At 50.0% G+C, this 25,867-nt stretch overlaps 1 protein-coding gene across 2 annotated transcripts in view; it reads right to left on the bottom strand.

Moving 5' to 3' along the window:
• Positions 1-8,895: 8,895 nt before the first annotated feature.
• Positions 8,896-25,867, bottom strand: part of Spg7 (SPG7 matrix AAA peptidase subunit, paraplegin) — a 32,058-nt gene continuing 15,086 nt past the window's right edge. Inside the window, exons 10-17 of one of the 2 annotated variants that reach the window (XM_027933017.3) lie at positions 18,470-18,594; positions 17,362-17,464; positions 16,448-16,558; positions 14,824-14,939; positions 13,273-13,429; positions 11,686-11,852; positions 11,036-11,113; positions 8,896-9,770 (exon numbers count right to left, since the gene is read on the bottom strand). In XM_027933017.3, the coding sequence (XP_027788818.2) occupies positions 9,570-9,770; positions 11,036-11,113; positions 11,686-11,852; positions 13,273-13,429; positions 14,824-14,939; positions 16,448-16,558; positions 17,362-17,464; positions 18,470-18,594 (1,058 nt within the window). In that variant the 3' untranslated portion in view covers positions 8,896-9,569. The remainder of the gene's footprint in view (positions 9,771-11,035; positions 11,114-11,685; positions 11,853-13,272; positions 13,430-14,823; positions 14,940-16,447; positions 16,559-17,361; positions 17,465-18,469; positions 18,595-25,867) is intronic. The other variant, XM_027933018.3, reaches the window with a different exon arrangement.

Here is a 25,867-nt window from a genome sequence, read left to right as displayed (position 1 = left end):
AAAACAAGTTGCTGGGCACTGAGGGATCACAGACTTAATGACCAGGAGGAGGGAACATGCAAAGAGGACACAACAACCTAAAGGGAAGTTCAAACCCTAGTTCTGCTGTTTAGTAGGTGTGTGCTCAGTTATGAAACAAGGGCAAGGCCAGCCCTGATTCCTGCCCAATTGTTTGCAGATGCAAAGCTGTAAATGAAAGCACTGCTCAATAAAGGTATAACCAGTATCCGTCTGGGAAGTCGGTGCTAAGGCCTCTCTAGGCTTCCATTCTTCACAAGAGTCGGGTCCACAAGTCGTAGGAGTTTCAGGTGTAGTGCTGCCTGAACTCCACCTCTGAACTAGTGTTGAGACTCGGGCATTATGTTTTTCCAGTCTGTGAAGTAGGAAATGCTGGGAGGTAAGCTGTGTTACAGCCACAGAACACTGAAAGGGGCCAGTCAGTGAGAAGTAGTTGTATTATGGGCCAGGCTGTATGGGCAATGACCAAACAGACTCCATTTACCCTGAGACTCCATGTCATATAAGAGATGCTTCTCCTATGGGAATACTCCACCTCTGTACCTATCAATAGTTGCATAGCATGTTTGGCAACACAAAATGGCAATTCTCATACAATGTAAATTATTCCCTCTTTGGTTCCCATTTTTCTTGGGCAACGTACCCTGTCAGAGATTGATTGTCTAGATGTTAGTAACCATGCTCTAACTTGTACTCAACTAGGATCATTTTGACTCATTTCACTTCTGCTTGCTTACTGCTATGTCAACCTGGACAGTCCCATGGGAAATACCAGTGTACCCATTGCATTGTTTCCCTAACTGCTCACTTCAGCTTCTGTACTCCTGCTTGCTTGCAGCTACATCAACTTGAATGTGGTTTTTGCAGTTTTTGCCTTTAAAGACCCTGAAATGCTTAGGCTCAAGACTGTTCCTTGCGGAGACTGACCATTATGGGTCCTACTGGGAGCAGTGGCTGGCCGGCCACCTAAATACTCTCCAATTCAGACAAAATAGACTTAGTGTGCTTTCTGAGCGGTCTGCCCCATAACAGCTGGTGCCATGGCTTTGCACCCAGGAGACATGGTGGAATCCATGGTGGTCAAGGGCCTTCACCAGCGCAGAAGTGTGGAGGAAACAAGAACATGTCTTTCCTCAGTCTTCACCCAAAACTTTGGAAAACCCTACTGCCCTCCCTCACCATCACTCTGCTGGAACTGGGAATTGAACCCACACTGTTCTGGAGGTATAACCACAGCAGAAGAAGTTTGGAGGAAGTGTTTGTGAGAGAACATTTGTCTTGACCTGGGACAGATTTCCGTGGGCATACCAGTTGCTTTCCATGTCTTCAGGCCTTTTTGATACTCCCACTATGGACCTGGCTCTTCCTCGTGGGCTTTTTTTTTTTTTTTTTTGGTAGCAGGGAAGGAACCCATGGACACTACCACTGAGCTTCACCCCCAACCCTTTTTATTTATTTATTTTTATTTACTTATTTATTTTGGAGGGGGGTACTGAGAATTTAACTCAGGGGCACTTGACCTTTGAGCCAGATTCCTAGCCCTATTTTCCTTTTTTTTTTTTTTTTAATATCTTTTTTTTTAAAGTATTTCTTAGTTGTAGTTGGACACAATACCTTATTTTATTTATTTACTTATTTTTATGTGGCGCTGAGGATTGAATCCAGTGCCTCGTATGTGCTAGGCGAATGCTCTACCGCTGAGCCACAGCCACATCCCCCCCACACCCTATTTTCTATTTTTATTTAGAGACAGGGTCTCACTGAGTTGCTTAGTACCTCGGTTATTATTTAGTTGTAGTTGGACACAATATCTTTATTTTATTTTTATGTGGTGCTAAGGATCGAACCAAGAGCCTTGCATGGGCTAGGCAAGCACTGTATCGCTGAGCCAAAATTCCAGCCCCAGTATCTCACTTTATTTATTTATTTTTTAGTTTTCGGCGGACACAACATCTTTGTTTGTATGTGGTGCTGAGGATCGAACCCAGGCCGCATGCATGGCCAGGTGAGCGCACTACTGCTTGAGCCACATCCCCAGCCCAGTACCTCACTTTTTGCTGAAGCTGGCTTGGAACTCATGATCCTCCTACCTCAGTCTCCTGAGCCACTGGGCCTTTTTAGTTTTTGGGACAGGATCTTGCCAAGTTGCCCAGGCTGGACTTGAACATGTAATCCTCCTGCCTCATACTCCCACAAGGCTGGAGTCACAGGTGTGCTTTACTATGCCTGGACAAAATTCTCTCTCTCTTAAAAAAAAAACAACAAAAACAAAAAACAACTAAAAAAGTAGTAAGGCACCTGGGGTTCAGTCTCCAGTGCCAAAGGTAGGGGAAAAGATGCTGCCTGGAACACCTGGTAGAAGTCAGGTCTGAAATCGACATCAGAATCAAGGTGGCTGTAAGAAAATAAAATTAAAAAATAAAGTAATTATATATATATTTGTGATATATATATATATTTTAGATGGACACAGTAGCTTTATTTATTTATTTGTTTGTAGGTGGTGCTGAGGATTGAACCTAGCAACAAACACATGCTGGGAGAGTGCTCTACCACTGAGCCACAAACCCAGCCCTAAAGTTGTGATTTGGAGACTACTCTGCTGCACAAAACCAAAATGGACACAGATTCTTGCATTTTATTTTGTTACTGAGAATTAAATCCAAGGGCACTTAACCACTGAGCCACATCCCCAGCCCTATTTTGTACTTTATGTAGAGACAGGGTCTCCTGAGTTGCTTAGTGCCTTGCCATTGCTGGGGCTGGCTTTGAACTCAAGAGCCTCTTGTCTCAGCCTCCTCAGCCACTGGGATTATAGGTGTACGCTATCATGCCCAGCCCCAAAAGGACATAGAATCCAACTTTTTGAAGCCCGAACATTCCTGATTTCCTATGTATGTAAAATTGAGGGGCAAAGAAAAGTTCTGATACGAAATTCTGCTGAAAATATAGTGTTGTCACTGGGAACAATTAAGAAATGAACACTTGTGCACATTTGGCTGGCATGTTTTTGTGTGTGTGTGTTGTTGTTGTTTTAACTATAGAAACAGACCCAGTCCCCTGGCATAGAATTATGTAGACATGTCTCTGCCCAAGAATTTATGTCCTGGGTGTGGGCCTCAACTAAGGAGGTCTGGAATTCCCAGATGAACACCCATGGAAGGATGGGGCATAGGTCCAGATCTTCTTTCAGGACTGACCCCCAATTGTGGGGAGCCACTCCAAATGCACACAACTTTAAATCCTGATGCAATAACTCGTGGCTTTCCCTTGCTTGGATAATAAGGTGTGGCTCTGGAAGTGGCCCTAGGAGTAGGCAGCACCCAGAGGGGTTGAGCTACTCTCACCTTGTAATCCTACTCCTTGCCTCATTTGAATGGCTTCTTCCCAATAAAAGAGTTCAGCACCTGTCCCTCAATCTCCCTTTCCAAGGACCCCTAAGGTCAGAGGAGCCGTCACAGGACCCAAAGAGAAAGGTATTTGTCTGTCTCTGTGTGGCTATTTCATGCAGCCCAGTTCCCCTAGAGTGACCCTGAGTGTTTAGTTGTGGAATGCGACAATTGGCGCCTGAACAGGGACTCCAGGGTGAATTTTAGAAGTTTAGTAGGTTTGGAATTTCCTCCAGAAGTTAAGCGCCCTTAGGATTTCAAAGTATTGTGGGCTGAATTGTAGAAAGTAAGTGAATTAGGCAGAAGAAAAATCTGTGATAAAAATATTTAATATCTGAGAATATTTCATCTTTAGATTAAAAAAATTATTTTTGCAATTCTAGAGACCCTAAATAAATGTGAAGAATTATTAAGATGATTAATGGGATATATTGTTAAGTTCATTCCTCTCCCATGGGAAAAGTGCTTTTGTGGACTTTTTTTGGATTGTTTTTGTGAATCTTTGTATTTTGAAATATTAGGTAAAGATTTTTTGGGTTTATGTACTAGAAGTCTGCACTTGGAGAGTGAGAAAAATGGAAGAAGGATTCTATGATGAGACTTGATACAAGGATTCTTTACCTGTAGAGAAGTGAATTTTGTTTTTCTGTTGTTTTGTGAATATTCAGTTTATACTGGACCTCTGCTACATTCTTGTCCTACAGATCAGAATGGCTGGAACTTAGCCGCTGCTCTTTATGGGGTCTGTAACTCGACCCACTGCCTGCAGTGCTTTTAACCCTTAAACGACCTGGCCTGGGTGCCAAACGCAGATTGCCTTAAAATCTGATAGTAACACTGGCGTCTGCCCTTAAAACTCACTTTTAAAGTGCCACGTGCTGTAAGGGAAAACACTTGCTGCAGCAAGTGCAGGTGGCAGACACAAGGCAAACTACTTCCCGCAGGGTGGAGAAAAAAACAAATCATAGAAATGCAACCGGCTAGAGAAGCTCAAGGTGCCTCTGACAATGGGCAGTGAGCTCCAAGCTGTTTCCATCACCGTGGTAACCGAAGGAAGCCTGGCTGGCGGGAGGGGAGCAGGCTTCTTGGTCCTGCCTCCCGCATTTTCACAGGCTTCCCACTGGTCCTTGCACTGTCACTCAGACAGGACTTCTGGTTCCGCCTTCCAGCCACTAGCCTGTACTTCCTGTTTCAGACCTACTAGCGGGAACTACACAGAGCCTACATTTTTAAGAATGCCCACCTGTAAATGCTAATGAAAGATATCTTTTTCAGGCAAAATCTAATTCCACAGATTTCCACATTGCAGCCCTGAATTTAAGTTATTTATGAGCTAAATAACCTGATGATTTTTTTCTCTATGGTTATGTTACTAAATAATGCTATTAATGAGAATTATCCAAAATATGTTTCTTTATATTTTGCTTTTAATTTTGAAGATTATGAAGATGTATTTGCTTGCCTCAGGAACAAAAGCCGGCAATGTTCCTGAGATAATCAAAAAATCCTTATTGTCATTCCTGACTATATAATCACAAGAAATAAATATATACACAAGGATCTTATTATGTGATGTCATGTATATAAAAAATGCACTACTTATTCATGGAAAATTAAAATGGATCAAAATATCTTAAGAACCACGTGGTTACATAAAGTTTATACAATTATAAGTTATGCTGTTATTCCTGGTATATATTTTTCTAGGTATTTAGATAACCTATAATTGTTAATACATAAAATAATTAATATATGTCTAATTGTTTATCCATAAAATAATTAACATATCTAATTGTTAAATATATATATTTATCTAATCATTTTTCTTCAACAGAAAACACATAATTTAGATATTTCTAATACATGCATTTACCTAATGCTCTGCCTTTTAGTTAGATATTTGAGATAAATATATTTTACTATAAATTTGCTTTCAAGAGATAATACAATCATCAAGTAATCTCTCAGATTATTGTACAAACATTATAAGATGATAAACAAATACAATTCTGTCTACAGAAGTATCCAAGGGCTTTAACTATATTTTCTTTTTTTTTTTTTTTAATATTTAGCTTTTAGTTGGGCACAATATCTTTATCTTATTTATTTTTATGTGGTGCTGAGGATCGAACCCAGGGCCTTGCACATGCTAGGCGTGCGCTCTGCCGCTGAGCCACAACCCCAGCCCTTTAACTATATTTTCTTTGAGACATTTCTTCTTATCAAGGTACAATAATTTGTTTAGATTCTAAGGTTTTCAGAAGTTGTACCAAAGTATAACCAGGAAAAATTCTAAAAGGAAAAGAAGATACTTTGTTCAACAGAGAGGAAGCACATATTGGAGGTCCTAAGAAGAAAAAAAGAAATCATCTTTGGGTAAAACAACGTCTTTATATTCTAGATTTTAATGATAACAGTATTTTCCTAAATAGGAAAATATTTATATCATTATTCAAGACAGATGATATAGGAAGTTAAAACAATTGAAAAAGATTTATATGTACTGGACTGGCTATAAGAATTTTAACCAATTAATTCAAGGATATTTCAGACTATTTCCCTAATTTTACTATGTTGATGTGAACTAAATTTTGTCCATATTTTGACATGTTAAAGACCTATTAAAATGTTGAGTTTATTTCCTTTAAGGAAGGTCTTTATTGCCTAAGGATTCTTACTATTTAAGGCAAGGATTAATTTTGGTGAATAAATTTACATCCTTGATTAAACACTAAATACATTAAACTGCTGACTTAGATCCCAATTTTGACAGTTCTCCTTGGAGACTAAATTTGATTGATTCAAAGACACTGATGATTCTTGCATATTATTTTTGTTTGTTGAATAGTTGTGAGATTTGGGAGAATATTTTATTAGGATTAATGTTCTCCAAATTAAAGTCATACATTGGTTTTGAACAATAAAAGTTACAAACCCTTCAATTAAATTTTAAAAAAAGTTGCAAACCTTGTTGGAAATTGGTATTATATAAGTTCTCTGATTGGACCTATGATCCATGAAACATTATATGATATTTATATATCACTCCCTACACTGGGAAGTAAACTTAATCATATTTTCTAAAAGACAACTAAGAGATACCTAATTAAAAGATAATATTCTAAAATAGACTGATTTTTTGAGATCTTCTCTCAGTAAGAGATTGAGGGTTCTTTTTAAATTGTCCATTTACACATAATATCAAAATGAATCAACTGATCTAGATACTAAAAAATTACAGTGATTAATAAAATGTCTCATTTTCATGTCTAACCTCAGTTACCACTAATAGAGAAGGCCTTTACTCAATTTTATTAAATAAAGAAAAGGGGGAAAACAGGACCCGTAGGCACATACTAGACCCATTGTAATACTGAGTCTTACTGCTACCGAACAAGATTTAGTCAATTAATCAGATTTCAAAGGAGAGTTTAAACCTGTCGTGATGATAACCACTGAGCAACCTGGCCCAGGAAGGTCAGTTCCCAGCTGCAGAGTTCATAGTCCAGCAGCTTCACGGGCTTGTCAGGTAAGTAAGAACCATGAACAGAGTTCTGTGGACCCATTTCTCAGGTCCACCCCTGTAACTAGACTGATTGTACTGATACACAATTACAGACATAACCTACTCATTCCAAACCAACCTGCATCTGCTCTGGCTCCCACCTTCCCTGCTGGTGTGTCCTGAGAGTAACTCCAGAGTTCTCTGGGCTTCAGAAAAACCCAAGCTAAATTGGGCGTGGTGGCAATAATCCCAACAATTTAGGTGGAGGCAGGAGGATTCCAAGTTTGAGGTCAGCCTAGGCAACTTAGTGAGACCCTCTCTCAAAAAAAAAAAAAAAAAAAGGGACTGGGAATGTAGCTTGATGGTAAAATGCCCCTGGGTCCAATCCCCAGTACCAAAAATATATAAAGAGTTGGTAACAGCTTCCTTGTCTCTCAGCATATGGAACGCCCCCAGATATACAATCCATTTTTTTTTTTAAGTAGATGGACATAATGCCTTTATTTATTTTTTATGTATGTGGTGCTAAGGATCGAACCCAGTGCCTCACTCATGCTAGGCATGTGTGCTACTGCTGAGCCCCAGCCCACAATCCTGGTCTTTATAAAACTATCACATAGGGCTGGGGATGTGGCTCAAGCGGTAGCGCGCTCGCCTGGCATGCGTGTGGCCTGGGGTTTGATCCTCAGCACCACATACCAACAAAGATGTTGTGTCCGACGATAACTAAAAAATAAATAAATAAATATTTTAAAAAAATTCTCTTTAAAAAAACCAAAAAAAAAAAAAAAAAAACTATCACATACAGGGCCAGGCCTGGTGGCACACGCCTGTAATCCCAGTAGCCCAGGATGCCGAGGCAGGAGGATCATGAGTTCAAAACCAGCCTTTGCAAAAAGCAAGGCGCTAACTAAGCAACTCTGGGTCAAAGATGAGATAGTCATAGAACCACCACCAGCCTCTCAGCTTCAGTCAGGCCTGTGGCCACACACAGGTCAGAGAGGCTCGCTGAAAATGCTTAAAATAGAAGTTATAGTCCGCCATTATCTGAACGCATGGAAAACGGGGCATGATTTTGGGATTCAAGTGCATGTTTTCTTTCTTACCCTTCAGTGGCTTTCTGGGGTTGTAGTGATAGACACACCTGCTCGAAGGGCACGTTCTGGTCCCCCTGGGAAGGGGGCCACAGTGCACCTGCAGGCCTCGTGGTGCCCACAGCGATGCCCAGGGCAGCCCCGCTGCCTAGGGACCCACATGCTGCTGTTGGAGCTGGCACCTTGGGGACCTCAGCGGTGTAGGCATGACACAGCTGCAGCACAAGAGTGGCACGCATCCCAGAATCCTGAGCACAAGTGGGGCTCACTGCGATCATCGACGATGCCCAGAGTCAGCCTACAGGACTCACTTCTATAAATCAGAGCAATGGCCACTGACAAGTGCTGGGGGCCAGGCTGCACCTCGGTCCACTCCCCTGAGGTGCTGCCCTAACTGCTGTGGCCTGGACTCAGCCCATGACTCCCCAGAGGATACACACACAGCCCATTCAATGGGCAACGCAGGTGCCACGTCCACTTGAGGACAACTGCCAAGGACGTGCCCTGGGGCAGCACCAGCCAGATACCTCCCAGGTACAAGTCTCTGGTAGTACAGTTGGAGACCTGGGGCCCAGGCAGTGTCCCTCACAAAGCGCCCAGAGCCCCTGCCCCATGTACCTCCCACAGCCCTGCAGGCTTCCTCAGGGCGAGTCAGCACTGGGACAAAAGGAAGTGACCACGATTCACAGCTCCAAGTGCCACTGCACAGGGAGCGCTGAGGCACCAAGGGCAGGAGCTGCCAGCAGGTGCCCACCTGCCACTCCAGGAGCCAGAGCCAGGCCCCCGCTAGGTGTCCATGCTCCACCCTAGATGGTCTTCTGGTCACCACGTGCCTCAGAGATGATCTGCAACCGGACTCTGTAACCTGGGCAGTGCAGCACAAAGGCTCTCCACCTGCAGGATTTTATTTTTCTTTGTGGTGTTGGGGATGGACCCGGAGTGTGCACGTTAGGCACGCGCTAACCCAAGCTGCCCCCCAGCCCCACCACAGAACTTGTCAGTGAAGCAGCGTGACCCTCAGTGGGGTCAAAACCCAGGTGTTTCCCCACACACAAGGCTGGACCAGAGAGAGAGGTTCCCTCCTCACAGCTGTCCACACGGCGGCAGGTGCGATGTTTGAGTCCTCTAGGGCCCAGTGCCCAGTCCCAAAGCTGTTGTCCCTTGCTGAGTGAGTGCCATGAGAAGAGGCCAAGTGGCTCAGAGGGCCCTTCGTGGTGGACCCTGTTAGCATTCCGTGGGAGTCTCAGGACAGGCCTGGCTTCAGTCTGATTGCTGGGCTGTCTCTGGACCATGCAGCCACACGTGCAGTGCGAGTCCTGGACCTGGGAACTGGGGCACCTCCACGTGCATTCCTAACGGGGGAGCGATGTGCAAATACCAGGAGTGCCAGCTGCCTCTGAAGAGGTGGCTAACACTGACAGAGACCAGCAGACAGGCCCGCCACAGAGGCCTGGAAGGCTCCACAGGCACAGGTGCAAATCTCACACGACAGGAAATGGGGCGGGGGTGAGGGGCTGCTGGGGAGAAGCCCTGGATCACCGAGGTGCGGTCGAAGAGCTGCAGCTATCTGGGCCAAGAGGGCTCTTCCCCCTGGGGTGTAGGCTGCTGGGCCACCTCCTCCTCCCCAGAGGCTTGCTGCTCCCTTTGGGCATCAATCCACCTCTGTGGTGGGATCATTTTCTTAGGCCCATGGGGCGGTGGGCCAATGAGAGCCTCAATGTCCTCATAGTTTATCACTTCCTTTTCCAGAAGGGCATTTGCCAGCTAGAAAGAACAAACACAGCGTTATGTGAGTTCCTGCATCGCAGGACAAGTGCCTTTGAGAGCAGGATATCTGAGACAGGGACGCGTTGCAGAGAGCCCCTCTGCCCAGGGAGGCCCTTCTGTGCAGGACAGCTGGGACGGTGCTCTTTCCAAGGGCACAGAGGCACCAGGACAGCATGTGCGAGACCTCCCACCCCCCCACCCCCCCGCCTGGCCTTGGGACCATCCTCCAGCTGCAAGCCTCATCAACTCTCTACTTCCCTTCCAAGTCTCTGCTTGCTTTCAGCAACTGCACAGTCCTAACCGGGCAGGTCTGCTTTACAGTCAGTGGGATCCCGACCTGCACCCATCCTCGTCCACCCTGTAGTGAGACCAAGGCTACAGAGCAGGGCTGACCAACCCCATGCACCGATTCACATGCAGAGGCAGGTTTAGCCTGCAAATGAGCTGCCCACAGTGCTTGGTGAGGTAGGGGCTTGGGTCTGGGTCCCCCAACACCATTCCCAGCTGACAGAAGAGCCAGTTCAGTGTAACAAAACAAGAGGTGAAGAAACAAGTGTCCACTGACCTTCTACCTCTGAGGCACAAAGAGCCATCACCACCACCACATTCTGGTGGCAGTTATCAGGGCCCAGGATCACAAAAGTAACTCTACCTCTGCAACCATTCTCCCCAGAGCCTACCAACCCCACTATAAAAAGACATCAGGCTCAGTGGTACAGTGTTTGCCTAGCATTCAATTCTCAGCACCATATAAAAATAAATAAATAGAATAAGGGTATTGTGTCCACCTACAACTAAAAAAAAAAAAAAAAAAGACATCAAACAATCCCAACAAGGGAGATCTCAAATCTTGGATAGCCAGGGTCGCCAAGAACAGGGAAGGCCAGGCATGGTGGGACACACCTGTAATCCCAGCAGCTCAGGAGGTTGAGGCAGGAGGATCACAAGTTCAAGGACAGCCTGGGCAATTTAGTGATGCCCTAAGCAACTTAGTAAGACCCTGTCTCATAATAAAATTTAAAAAAGGTTTGGGGAGGTTGCTCAGTGATAAGACACCCCTGGGTTCCACCCTTAGTACCAAAAAAAAGTTAATGACTACTGAAGCTGAGTCATGTGGCCGTGAGGGAAGAGGATGCTCTTCTATGGGGAGGGACTGGCTGGACACATGACATAGAGACTAGGCTGGGCTAGTTGGGGTTTGTGGGCACATTTGAGTGCTACAGGGAGAGGGAGGCTGTGCCAGGTGCCCGCTTGGCCCTCACCGCCTGCAGCTTGTCTAGGTTGTCCAGCAGCACCTTCTCGGTATATCTGTAGGCCTTGGTCACCAGCAGTTTTGCTTCCTGTGGAGGAAAGGGGCAGATCTGTCACAAGAAAGGACAGCTGAGTGCTGTCTACAGACTCATCCCCAACAGCCGTTCCAACTCCTAAGTGCAGGGAAGTAACACAGGCACACACCTTCCAGCTCTCGTGACAAACAGCGGTCTCCTGCTCACACCTGTCTTAGGAACACCCATGTCCAGAAGCCTGCCCACCTGCAGCTACTCACACCCTGCTGGCTGTGGCTGTAGGGGTCCCACCTGTCTTCTGCTGTACCAACAGTAGCCACATGAGCTGCAGCAGCTGAAGCCATCCCAGGACAGACCTGCACACCATCCTGGCCCGGCCACAGGCTGCAGGGGGGTGTATACTGGCTTTGTTCAGTGCACTTGACATTCTCCACAGATTTACAAGGAAACATGCTCAACGGGCCAGGGTGACACCAGCACTTGAGAGAGGCGAACCTGAGTCAGGTCTGCAGCAGGGTACTCGGGCAACAGTGGGCCTCCTGAGCAGGACAGCTAAACACCTGCAGCAGCCCCAGGGGCCCCTCTCGCTCAGCAGGGGTGTGGCAGGGAGGCCTGAGCAGACTCACATGGTCCATCATCTGCTGGAGGCCCTGGCTGAAGGGGCGTCGTCCGATGCCCATGAAGCCCTCTTGTGCCTCGGGAAAGGAGACAGGCCCGATGCCAGGTGCCATCCCAAACTGCTTCACCATGGAGTAAGCGATGCGGGTGACCTTCTTCAGGTCATCCTGGGCCCCTGGAGTGCAGGATCAAGGAGGGGCACATTTCAGGAGCCCATGGGGCATAGGGGCACCAGGTTCCAGGTCCCATCAGAGCCCATGAGGCGAGGCACTGCACTCCCCTAACACTTTATCCCTGAGAACTTTCACTGCAACGCAAATTATTAGGAGTCTGCACGTGGTTCCTGCTCCTTAAGGGAGAATCTTAACACTCTTAAAAATGCTCTTGGGTTAGCCAGGTACAGGGCTGCATAACCCCAGAGACTCGGGAGGCTGAGACAGGAGAACTGCAAGGCCAAGGCCAGTTTTAGCAACTTAGTGAGACCCTGTCTCAAAATAAAAAGGGCTGGGGATGTAGCTCAGTGGTAAAGTACCCTGGTTCAACCCCCAGTGTAAAAAGGAAAAAAAAGAAATCTTTTTTTTTTTTTTTTCTAAAAACAGGGAGAGAGAGAGAGGAGAGAGAGAGAGAGAGAGAGAGAGAGAGAGAGAGAGAGAGAGAGAGAGAATTTTAGTATTTATTTATTTTTTTTAGTTTTTGGTGGACACAACATCTTTGTTTGTATGTGGTGGCGAGTGCGCTACCGCTTGAGCCACATCCCCAGCCCAAAAGAGATCTTCTTGGTTTAAAGACTGCTCAGGATGCCTGCCTGGCTCACCCTTGGAAATTCTTTTTTTTTTTTTTTTTTTTTTAATATTTTTTAGTTGTAGATGGACACAATACCTTTATTTTATTATAATATATATTTTTATGTGGTGTCAGAAACGGAACCCAGTGCCTCACGCATGCTAGGCACGTGCTCGCCCACTGAGCCACAGCCCAGCATGCCCATGGCAATTCTCAGCAGGAGGCCACTCCGCGTAAGGAGAGCCCATCAGCCTTGAGCTTGACATCCTGGTTGTGGAGCAGGGCCCTTTGTCACCTTTCTGCACATCCCAGTGGAGTAACCGCTTGAGAAAAGGGAAGCTGCTTCAATTTCATGCACTTTGATATAGCTGTGACCAATTAATCGCACTTATAGTCTGTACGTATGTAAATTTTTTTATATAATTATTTTAAAGGGCTTGCTTAGCTCCCAATCTTCTCTGGCAACAGCTCAACGTTTAAAAACAAGTGCATTGGCTGGGTGCAGTGGCACACGCCTGTAATCCCAGTAGTTGGGGAGGCTGAGGCTGAGGCAGAAGGATCAGGAGTTCAAAGACAGCCTCAGCAAAAGTGAGACCCTGTCTCTAAATGGCTGGGGATGTGGCTCAGTGGTCGAGTGCCCCTGAGTCCAATCCCTGGTACCACCCTCCAAATAAATAAACAAACAGTGAATGAAATAAACTGCCCTTGCACCACTGAGGTCTTGCACCAGATTTACCCCATCATGTGCACAGAACCCAAGGCTGTAACACAACCCCACTCTGACATCTCCAGATCCTGTGGGCCAGCCCTACCAGAAGTGACCCTGCTGAAGGAGATCGCCTCAGCTGCTCGACCACCCAGGGCCATGCACATCCGCTCGAACAGCTGCTCTGTGGTGAAGAGGTGCTGGTCTCTTGGGAGCATCTGAGCAAAGCCCAGGGCGGCATTGGTCCGAGGTGCTATGGAGACCTACAGAGGTCAGGGAGGAGTCAGAAGAGAGGTTAGTTAACGTCTGAAACCAGGGCTGCAGTTCTAGCTCAGCGGTGGAGGCCTAGAGGCCCTGGGTTCTATCCCAGGCCCCAAATAATCTAAAACCAAATTAATGGTTTGATAATCATGACTGCTGCAGTCACGCTCAGAGGGACAACCACATCAGCAGTCTCTCACAACACAACGAGGTCACCTGACTTGCAGCCAACAAACTGTCCTGAAAAGGAAAGGAAATCTGAAATCCTGATGCTTCGTTCCCACAGATGTTTACTGTTTCTGCTTTTTTCTGCTCTGTACTGGGGATGGAATCCAGGGTGCTCTACCACTATGCTACACCCCCAGTCCCTTCCATCTTTTATTTTGAGGTGTCCCAATAGTGCCCAGGCAGGCTTGGGACCGTTTGTGGTCCTCCTGCCTCAGCCTCCCAAGTCAACGAAACTCCCCAGTGTGCAACCACTATACACAGCTCATCATGGGTTTTTCTGCATGAATTTTATTATTTTTTTAATATTTATTTTTCAATTGTAGTTGGACACAATACCTTTATTTTACTTATTTATTTTTATGTGGTGCTGAGGATCAAACCCAGGGCCTTGCACGTGCTAGGCAAGCGCTCTACCACTGAGCCACAATACCAGCCCAAGTTTTTCTGCATGAATTTTAATTTTCTAAGATACTATTTGGCTTCACTGCTGAGTTCATGAGTGCCCTGTTCCTCACCCTGGGCCTGGCCCATCACTCAGTGCCTGTTGGACACCTTAGGTGCCAGTGGAAACATCCACTGGGCAGCATGCCACAGAACCAGCCTTCTCATGCTCCCCGAGACATAGAGGGACTGCCTGCTGCTGCTCAAACATGACCCTGACAATAATCTGCTACAGTGAACTACAGAGCAGTGAGGGGGGCCTGGACAGGGCCAGCTGGCCAGGGGCTGAGGTGTCTCCACAGAGCAGCTGCCCCTGAGCATGCACCTCAAACCAAACTGCCAGCGTGGACACTCAAGCTCCTTCAGACTTGCCTGTTTGCTTTGTGGAAGGTGCTACAAGATAACACCATTAGACAGGAGCAAGCTCAAGCCCGGACTGCTCACCAGAGAGTTTTTCCCTTGAATGCTGAGCTCAACTCCATGTCTGTCACTTCAGAGCCTTCAGTGAATGGAGCTTGTCACTGTGAAGCTGAGGGCAGGCAAGGGTAGCGGCCCTGGTCATGCCCAGAGGTAAAGCTGTGGTTCAGATGCCAGACCCACCCCTGCCTCTCGCATCCTGTGTCTGCCACTGTCTGGAACCTGACAGCAAACCCCACATGCTTTGTTCTCAGGAAGCACAAACGCACATGGCATGTCCTGGTCATCTCCCAAGCCACCTGCAACCTACCTTCATCACAGCCTCCGTGTGCTCCAGCAGCCAGCCAACCAAGGCGTGGCCGGACTCGTGAAAGGCGACCACCCTCTGCTCCTCCTTGGAGAGGATCCTGCTCTTTTTAGCAGTCCCTGAAAGCATGCCAAGAATGGAGTTCAGTCCCAGGGCACCCCAGGGCCTCGGCAGTGGCTGTGGCTCAGCCCCCTCTCACCCACAACTGCCACTCGGGGCACCTCCTCTTAGGAGGGTGTGGCAGGAGGTCTCATCTTTTTCTTTGACAAATGCTGGATTCGTCCAGTGTTTGTAGACCTTAGGGACAAGTGCCACCCTTCAGTGAGCCTCTCCCTGCCCTGGTGGGCCTGCAGGGCTGGGCTCTCTGCTTGGGCTCCCTTGGGCCCACTGCAGCTCTGCCTCGGGTGCCCCTTCCTTAGGGGGGTCTCTGTTCACCTCTCCCTGGCTCACCCCTCTGGGGCAGTTCCATCCACTGTCCCAGACTTTCAGGTACCTTCCAGTTCCACTCCGTGCACAGTATTTAGTGCAGCATGCAACTGGGCCTCTACCCCCTCTCACTGTGAGACTGAACCCATCTAGAACACGCTGGCAGTGGCTGCTAAGATCACTTCTACCCAGCTGACCAAAGGGGTGTAAGCCTGAGGCCATAGGCCATAGGTCTCACAGAATGGATGCCCCTGAACCAGCATGCTGCACGTTCAGTAGGGACTAGCTGGGTACCCACAGACAGGGCCAGGACACACATAACAGTGTCCCGTGAGCGCCTTCTTTAGTAGACTGTTGTTCCCATGGTCTTATCTGCTAGGATGCTATTAACTGAAAGCTTATCGCCTTTTGCATAAAAATAAATGGTCATATAGAACAAACTCTCAGGAAGACAAGGCAGCTCCAATCCTGTCCTCTGTGTGTTTCCATCCTGTGACCCTGAGGACCTGGGTGACATGTGTCCAGAATGCACTCAAACTGAGGTCACCAGGGCATGCTTCCTGAAGGCTGGTACCCAAGGGAGGCCTGAGCTCCTCTGACACTGGCAAGGAGCCTTCCTCTAGAAGACTGGCATGTCTTGGGCTCCTGCGATCATTCGAGCCCTGACGACAAGAACATGCGTGGACCACGTGTGGAGGCTGCCAGCAGAGCCAAGCAGCTTCTAACCTCACCCAGGTGCAGTCCTGCTCTCCCCAGAGAGCCTTGGACCCCACCCCGAGGAGCTGTGGTCAGCCCTGGGCCTCCCACCCTGCTGAGGGACGGGGCACACCTGCGACACCCCTGCCAGTAGCAAGGTGTATACACCCGTCCCTGCCCTCGGGCAGGCTGCCTCCACATACCTGAACACCACTGGTGCTTGGGCCTGGTCCAGTGGGCAGTGGCTCTCAGCCACCACACAGTGGCTGGACACACTGCCACGGCTCGGTGTGCAGAATATCTTAGAATTTGCCTGGGGAGCCCGTCTGCACTTATGTGAGCATGCAGTGTCTAGCTTAGAAAAGCAACACTCCCGGCTGCTTGGCCAAGCAAACTTGCGTCTGCACTGGCCACCTGCCTGCCTCTGCTCTCGCGTCTTGTGTGACTGGCCTCTTCCTGGGTATTTCTAGGCCCAGGCCTGTAGAGAGAGGGGCGCACATCATACCAGCCACCACACGCTCCACTGCATATTCAAAGCTGAAGGTGTGCACAGACGTGTGCCCCTCCCGTGCGGCGTGCAGCGCAGCCTCGTTACAGATGTTGGCGATGTCAGCACCTGTCAACACAAGCCCAGTGTGGGAGTGGGCACTCACCCTTCCCCAAGGGGGTCATAGGAAGGAAAGGGAGGGAAGAAAGTTCTCCAGGGAGAAAGAAGAGGGGAAAGCAAGTGGCCAAAGGGGAACAGCACAGGAAGTGGCAGTGAGTGTGGGAAGGTGACAGGAGGCCCAGGCAGGAGAGCACAAGTCAGAGCTCAGCCCGGGCAATGCAGTGAGATCCTGTTATGAGAAGCAAAAAGAGAAAGGGCTGGGCTGGGGCTCAGTGGTGGAGCGCTTGCCTAGCACATGTGAGGCACTGGGTTTGATCTCAGCACCAGACGTAAAGAAACAAAAATAATAATAAAATAAAAATAAAAACAAAGATGATAAAGGGCTAGGGATGCAGCTCGGTGGTATACTGCCCTAGGCTCAATTCCCAGCACACCACACACACACACACACACACACACACACAAAAAAAAAAGCCTTAAAAAACCTTGATCTGTGCTGGCTACTTCTACTGGCACAGCCAAGCCAGTGAGGGTGGTAGGAGCGGCGGGGCAGGCAGGGCAGGGCAGGGCGCCCAGTCTGACCTGGAAGGCCATACAACAGGACACAGGTGGTGCCCCGGTGCTCTGCAGGCAGGGCCTCTGCAGAGGTGACCTCACCCCTGCTGCCTGTGGAGCCGCTGTTGGGGGAGAAGAGGCCTGCCTCCCTTAGGCCCTTCTGCTGCCTCACCCAGGCCTGAACTGACCACCTGCAGGTGCAACTGAGACTGCCCACCCACCCACTGGCACCTGCCAGCCGCAGGCTGGGAACATACCACTGAATCCGGGTGTCAGTTCTGCCAGCCGCTGGGAGTAGAAGCTGCTGGCTTGGGTGAGCTTCAGACTCTTCAGGTGCTGCTCGAAGATCTCCCGCCTCTCCTGCCAGACAGGGCCACAGGTTGGACTCAAGCCCGCCAGAAGGGCACAGAGCAGTGCTGGGTCACCCCAACACCAAGACCTGCAAGGACTCACAAGAACTGCTGGCTTTTAAGTTAGTGTGCTGCATCCTAGGTCACCACCCATGGTTTGGAGAACCAATTTAGAGAGCTGAAAGCAGTGTTTTTAAAGATGAAAATGAAACATACCGAATATAAAAATGAAGCACATCAGCAATGCTGAGTTTATTTTGCAAAACTTCTGATTCTCACACAACACACACTGTATGTTCTAGAACTTTCTGATGCTTCTCACACAGTCAGGAGCCAGCCTCCAGTGCAGAGCCAGACATCTCTGGATCATCCCGCGTAGTGCAACACAAAGCACCTAACCAGCTCCCAGGCCTCCCTCCTCCTGCCCCACTACACGGGACCCTCCTCACTGCACACTGGGCTGCTGCTCCCTTGGTGGCACAGAGGCTGTGGGGCTGCCAGGACACCCACCCCACCCACTTACAGAGGCAAAGCAAGCACTTGAGAAGAAGGGTGAGGATCCCAAGTTCTGCACAGAGCTCAAAGGAAGACGGCATGCAAGCATGATTTCCTAGCAAGGCTTCAGCAACTGAGCCAGGCCTTGTCGGGAAAACTAAAACGGCTGCGATGTGACTCAGTGGTATAGCACCTGCATTAAATCCCCAGGGCCAAAAAAGAAAGAAAAACAAACACCCCCCCCAAAAAAAAAAAAAAAAAAAAAATCCCAGATTTTCCTTCCCTGGATCTCGTCTCAGAAAATTGGTCAAACAAGTCAACCAGCCCTATCAAGCCCAAATGCCAAGGATGAGGACAGAACAGTGGGTAAGCACCAGCAAGCTGCCAAGCTGAGAGAGCAGGAGTCAGGGACGGTGGGCAGCTGGCACCCAGCAAGGGCTGCAGCAGGTCACACCAAGCCCCAACCCAGAGGGAAGGAGCGCCAGGCACCTGGCAGCCTACCGTGGAGGAAGGTGCTGACCTGCAGTGTGGGAAGGTCAATGAAGACATGACGGTCCAGTCGGCCGGGCCTCATCAGAGCCATGTCCAAAACATCGGCTCGATTTGTGGATGCCAGCACAATGACATGGTCTGTGGTGCCCATCCCTGAGGAGACAGAGTGGACACTTGGCCTTCAGCGTGGGAAGCCTAGACACTGTGGCTTTCCCCTGTGGCTTCCCCTCTCAGGCCCAGTGAGAAAGCAATACCCACTTCCCTCTGGACTTGAGCTGTGAAGCCCTTCCTGCCTTCCAAACACAGTCACTTCCCCTGAGGGTCTGCAAAGACAGAACTGTCCCACATCCACTGAGGGCCCAGGCAGGGCGAGTGGGGCCCGCAGGGGATGGGATCCTGCCATCTCACCTGGGAGGTGCCCATTCCTCTCTCCTGCGCTGCAGCCGTCTGCCCTGCACACTAGCACTGTGCCTTAACACCTGGTCTGTTTCTACCTCAAGAAGTTGAAGTGGCTTCAGAAACAGGCAATGATCCCTTGTGTGTGTGAACTCTGACTGGACCTGATTGGAATAAACCACTGGCACAAAAGCTGCAGGGAAACCTGAGCCTGGTGGGTATTCCATGCTACGAACCTGGAGAGCTCGATGGACACTGAGTTTTCTTGACTGTAAAGACATATGCAGAACATGTGAGATTCAAGACCTTGGATCTGATTCAAAACATCTGCTGGGGAGTGCAAGGGAGTGGGCAGTGTGGACAGAGGAGGAATGTGGGGCAGACACAGGCTCACTGCTCCCTTTGCTTTGCCCCTGGGTGTGTGTGAAAAGTTCTCTAACACAAAGTTCAGAATGTAAAGATGCTGTGGTATCTGTATATTTATTTATTTTTGTGCTGCTGTAGACTGGATACAGGGCCTCATTGCGTGCTAGGCAAGCCCTCTACCACTGAGCTACACCCCAGCCCCTTTTGAGACAGGGTGTTGCTAATTCCCCAGGCTAGTCTCAAACTTGGGATCCTTTTGCTCCGTCTCCCAAGTTACTGGGATTAGAGGCATGTGTCACTGCACCTGGCTCTTCTGCAAATTAAGAAATCCCTAATAAACTGACATGAACTAATTTTTTTAAAAATATTTTTTTTAGAGAGAGAGAGATAATGAATTTCAATATTTATTTTTCAGTTTTTGGCAGACACAACATCTTTGTTTGTATGAGGTGCTAAGGATCGAACCCGGGCCGCACGCATGCCAGGTGAGCGTGCTACCGCTTGAGCCACATCCCCAGCCCGACATGAACTAATTTTAAATTGCTGATAACCTTTTAATGAAAGTGAAACTTGAAAGAAATACTAGAGAGTGAGGTCCTGAAGGTGTGTCAGACTTGCCCTCTGTCCTTAACCAGCTCTGGATACAGGTTGGACAGTGAAGCCCCAAAGCCTGGGCCAGGGGCCTGGTCACCTTACCAAAGGCTGCCATCCCCAACCTTCATGGGATGACAGTGGCCAGGACAGAGACGGAAGCCAACACAAAGCCTGCTCCCAAAGTACTCCAGAATTGCTAGGAACCTTCTCACAACACCATGTCCCCTGTCCTACAGCCTGCAACCTGACAAGCCAGGATCATTACGGCTTTGTCACTGTCATCTACCTCTCAAGAGGGGAGGCCGAGGTACACTGTCACCTTGCCAGCAACAGGGCCAGGCCTGGAAGGTGGAAGGGAGGCTGGCTTTGAAAGGAGCCAAGTCGGCCCCAGCCTCTCTGCTCTGCTGCTGATACCTGGGTGTAGGCAGAGAGGACACAGGGAGGACTGCGGAGGCTGAAGGCTGGCAGATGCTGAACAGCCAGGAGCCTACACAGTTCACCCGGCCCTGCCTGGGAGGCCTGCCAGGCGTAGTGCTCAGGATTCTGGAATGCCTCTCATCAGGGCCCAGGACTCCTGAGATGATATGAAAGTGGGGAAATGTGAAGGGTAACAGGACAACGGTGCAGAGAAACAGGGGTGAGGGGTGAGGGGGAGGGCCAGCATGGGACGGTGGGCTCACAGATGGGCTCCACAGAGGTGCGCTGGGCGGTGCAGACCGCCTGGGGCTGGTCCCTGCTCTCTAAAGCTGTCTGTTACGGCCTCACACACAGCAAGCTGACCAGCTCCCCGGCAGCTCTTTTCAGGCAGCAGTGGTGCAGTGTCAGAACCACGTGGGGACGACCGGTCATGCCGCTCCCACACGCAGGGTTTTCACAGTGGACTTAGCAAGACGCAGATGCCCATCGCCACCCACCCTCCAGCAGGACTGCTGCCTTCGAGACTGGCTTTCTTCCGTCAGCTCGGTCCCAAGATCCACCTGAGCGGCTGGAGGAAGCTGCTTTCCACCACTGCACCATACACAAGGAAAAGGAAAGGCCAGTCTCATGGTTCACCCTCTGGAAGGTACCTTGTTTTAAGTTGCTGCCGGCAGTGATGTGTTCAGGCAGTCTACGAGAGCTTACAGGAAACACGTTTAGCTTTTTATTTTTTGTACCAGGTACTGAACCCAGGGGCACTTAACCACCGAACTAGACCCCCAGCGTTTTTTTGTTTTGTTTTGTTTTTGGTACCAGGGTTTCAACTCAGAGGCATCCCCAGCCCTATTTTGCATTTTATTTAGAGACAGAGTCTCACTGAGTCACCTGGCTCCTCATTTTTGCTGAGGCTGGCTGTGAACTAGCAATCCTCCTGCCTCAGCTCTCCAAGCTGCTGGGATCACAGGTGTGCACCACTGTGCCTGGCTCCCGGCCCTTTCACATTTTATTTTTGGGGGTACCAGGGATGGAGTTTAGAAGCTTGCAGCCACTGAACCACCTCCCCAGTCCTATTGTGTATTTTATTTAGAGAGAGGGTCTCACTGAGTTGCTTAGTGGCTCGCTGTTGCTGAGGTTGGGTTTGAGCTAATGATCCTCCTGTCTCAGCCTCCAGAGTCACTGGGATTAGGGTTAGTGCCTGGCTTAATTTTATTTTGAGACAGGATCTCACTAAATTGCTAAAGAGGGCCTCAAATTTGTGATCCTCCTGCCTTCTCCGGCCCAGCCCAAGTCACTGGATTGTAAGCATGAGCCACTGCACCCAGCTTGGATCACAAATTTAAGTGTAAAGTTCTTTTTTTTTTTTTTAAATAAGAAACTCACGATTAGCATGCATGAACTCTAGGTTGATCCCTAGCACCAAACAGAGGGGGAACACACAGGAGAAAGTCTTTAGGATCTAGGAACAACAAAGAGTTCTTAGACTTCACACTAAAAGGAAGAGTCACAAAAGCAAAGGCAACAAACTGGGCTTCATCAAAACAAGTAACTTCTGCTCTGTCAGAGGACCTCCTGGAAAGGAGGACAGGACAAGCCACACACTTTAAGAACACGAGCACCAACCCTGACAAGGACCAGCCCTGGAACCCATGAAGCATCCTCAGAACTCCACAGTGAAAGCAGCCCATGCAGACGACAGCTGTGCAGTGCCTTCCAGGCTCTAGGCTGCCCTTCTCCTGGGTTCTGAGATTTCCCAGGCTCAGGGAGAGAGGCACCTAGGACAGTGCCCGCCCACTGGAGACAGACCTGCCACTGCAGCCTCACTGCCCCCACTATCCTCCCAGATGGGAGCCCAGCAGGCTAGAGTGGCCTCAGGGATACATGGCAATGTCTAGGGACACCCCGAGTCAACAAGCCCCAACTGCTCCTGCAGATACGTGCGCAGAGGACAGAAGGTGGCACATCTTGCACCATGAGGTCGAGCAGCAAAGCCCGGGCAGTTCCTGCAGGCCCTGGGGCCTTTGTCCCAGCCACAATGGCAGGTACTCAGGAAGGCACTAACAGGGACGAACACGTCCTTCTGCAGCCTCCAAACCTGTTCTATCCCCTCCCCTAGCGTCCCAGGCTCCCTGCTGTCAGCTCTGACAATCCTCCACTACTTACTCAGGGCTTCCTAAATTGCTCTTGAGGTTTTACCAAAGCAAAACAAAGCCAAACAATTTTATAAGCAGGACCTGCACATGACACAATAGGTCCCTTCTTTCCTAGCCAGGCATTAGGATGCCAGCCACCCCAGCTCCTCAGTGTGCACCTGACCCCAGGGCTGAGCTGGGCCAGGAGCTGCATCTCTAACTAGCTTCCAGCAAGGTCAGAGCTGCTGTGTGGAGCACATACTGTGGAACCCCAGCGTGATCCAAGTGCTCTGAGCCTGGGCATACCCCAGAGTCACCTGGATCTGGGCCACCACCTGACCTGGCATAAACAGTAGTGTCAGTGACCTTCTGGGGCTGATGAGTGGTAAAGTGGGTCACCTGCATCACTCACAAGTTGCCTGTCTTACCCACTGGCAGGGCTGCGGGGAGAAGCCTGGGGTCCAAAGGCTGTGAGGACATGGGTGGGGCACCACTGCTGCCAGGGCCCTCTTGGCATTCCACAGTAGCTGCCTGGATGGGACAAAGTCTATGACAGACACTACAGAGCATGTACTCTTTATTACTTCCTAGTAATAAGTCCTAGCTCTGCATTTTCCCAACAGCCTTTCCTCATGCTTGTCTGCCTGGCTTCACCACTGCAGTAACCACATTCAAGACCTTGGGATCCCCCTCCTCTCCTGGTTGTGCTCAGGATCAAACCAGGGCCTCGTGCTAGTAGGCAAGTGCTGTCCCAGAGCCAACCCCCAGCCCCTAGGGATTTTCTGATGACTCCCACGTGGGACCCAAGTCCACAACACACCTGTTACTGTCCAGCACAAGGCATGAACACTTGCAGGAGGACTCTATGAACCTGGCCCCAGGTGGCCATGCAGTGCTCAGGCCAGTGGCCGCTGCTCCCTCCCCAAGCTGCCCAACAACCCCACAGATGCTGGGGCCCTGTGCCAAGGCCTCCAGGCTGATTTCCCTCCCCTGCGATTTCTCCAGGATCAGGTGTCCCTCACTCAGCTGCCTCCTCCGCACTTCCAGGCCCGCCTCTGAAGGGCTGTGGACACGCAGCTGCATGGCACAGAGGGACTTGGGGGTGCTCGCCTCACTCCACAGCAGGCCTTCACCGGTGGGCTGCAGGTGGAGCCCGCGCCGCCCCTCCCCCCCCCAAGCGACAGTCTTGGCAGTACAGAGGCTCTGCCTGGAGGCCATGTTCTGTGCAGTGCTCGGGTCTGAGGAAGGTGGGTGGACCTCAGGGTGAAGACTGCGCCAGCTGAGCGAGGTACCCCAGCCTGTGTGCTCACCCACGCATGCAGGGCAACGTGCAGACCACAGAACCACACAACAGGATGCGCTGCAGCCTCACTCCACAACCATATCCTGGCCTCGACAGCTTGGGGCAGGTACAAGGGATCATCTACAAGTTGCTACTCCAGGCAAGCAGGATCCCACAAGGCGGTGGGACATGGCTCTGGTACAGTGCTGCTGGGAGGCTGTCTGCTGGAGCCTGAGGAGACATGGAGCTCACTTCGCCCTCATCTCCAGTGAGGCCCACGCTGAGGTGCACATGGCCATCGAGTCATCTCAAGACTTCTAGCAGGCTGCACTTCAACGTCAGTCAGCACCACAAAAGCCAGCCATGCTCTCAGTCTGGTGCTCATGAAGGAGTCACCTGGTGTTTGGGGCTGATGAGAAGATCTTGAAGGGTCAGCACCATGCAGGCCTGGCCATGGCGGCTCTGGCGCCCTCCACCTGTCAGTGGTCACAAGACCGCTGTGCCTGAGCCCACACTGCCTTCAAGTGTTCTTCAAGACTCCAAGCTGCCCACTGGTCCTCAAGTAACCTCCAGAACACCGTCTGAGCCAGGCCACACCGCCAGAGACACAGCCTCCAGCAGCCGGTCAGGACCACACCCTGCCGCACACGAGGGACCACGGAGGCCTGGAGAAGCAACAGCACAGGGGCAGAGTCTCTCAACACCCTCCTAATGGGCAAGACCACTGCCTGAATGGCAGGTCTGGCTTCCCCAGGGGAAGTGGACACGCAGAAGGGCAGAGCTAGCACCCCTCCCTGTAAAGGCATGGGGCACAGATGAATCCTCAGCCCCTGGGCCTGGCCTGCAAGATGCTCTGAGGGGTCCCTAGCAGCACTTGCTCTCAGGACCTGAGCCACTGCACCTCACCTCTGAGGACACCTGTTCTCTGGGGACTCGACTCCCAGGAGTGTTTGCTGTTGGTGTGGAAGGTGGCTGTTGGGTTTGGTGCTCACAGCTGCCTGTGAATCACCGGACAAGAGGAGCAGGAGGCAGGGTGTGGGGCAGCGCCAGAGGCCACATGAACTCATAAAACCCACAGCACCACCTTGTTCATCACTGTCAGGAATCATGCAGGGTTTAAGGTCACCAGTGCTTCCACATTCAGTGGTCCACCTAAGGTCACAGCAGCCCAGGGACAGACACTCAACTGAGCACCAGATGAGACCCGCATGAGGAAGGGGCCCAACTCTTCCAGAGTCCATCTCAGGGACGAGGTGTGTCAGGAGTCCCATCAAGCACAGCCCCACCCTGATCCTGAGGACACCACAGCCAGGACAGGAAGTTCAGGGCTTCTGCAAGGGAAATGAATCTCAAAACCAGGGAAGGGAGGGACCCAAGGAGCAGGACCGCTGCTCAGATACCTGGAGCCACAGGCAGCCCTAGACACAGGCAGTGGGCAGGTGGACACCATATCCTGGCCTTCATAGCTTGGGTCAGGTACAAGGGAACGTCTACAAGTGCTGCCAGTTTTTGAAAGCCCATGTTATTTTAAACGAGCACGTTGCTACACAAGGCAAGCACTTGTGTATGTGCATGTGTATGTGTCTGTGTCTTTGTCTGCTGCCAATTACTACGCCAGCTTCGGGAACACAGGAGGGCTCTCCCCTCAATAATCACACCTTAAGAATTACAGCCCCCCGGTGCTGGGGATGTGGCTCAAGCAGTAGCGCGTTCGCTTGGCATGCGTGTGGCCCGGATTTGATCCTCAGCACCACATATAAAGATGTTGTGTCTGCCAAAAACTAAAAAATAAATATTAAAAATTCTCTCTCTTAAAAAAAAAAAAAAAAGAATTACAGCCCCCATAGGCAACCAGAATTCTGATAAAAGACATTAACAACAAACCTTCAGAGCAGAAACTGAGGGCAACCTGCATTCACAGCAGCCAGGCACACAGCGGCCTGGGTCTGCTGGAGGGGTTGCAGGACACACACACCACACCACAGGGGAACTTCAGGACACTGTGCTGAGTGGAATGTGCCAGTCACACAAGACAAACCTGTATGACCCACCCACGAGGCTTTCAGTGTCACCAAATTCACAGAGAAAACCCTGCATGATTCCTGACAGTGATGAACAAGGGCTGTGTGGGCAGGAGGGAGCCAGCGTGCCACGGGCAGAGCTGCCCGTGGCGGTGTGAACAGTGGATGTGGGCAACCAACTCAATGACACAAAACTACACACAAGTGGTTAAAGTGGCTGG

The sequence above is a fragment of the Marmota flaviventris genome, chromosome 18, assembly GCF_047511675.1.
Source record: "Marmota flaviventris isolate mMarFla1 chromosome 18, mMarFla1.hap1, whole genome shotgun sequence".
In the NCBI taxonomy this organism is placed as follows: Eukaryota; Metazoa; Chordata; class Mammalia; order Rodentia; family Sciuridae; genus Marmota; species Marmota flaviventris.
Note: the sequence above shows the minus strand (reverse complement) of the source record. Positions and strands in the feature narration are given on the sequence as shown.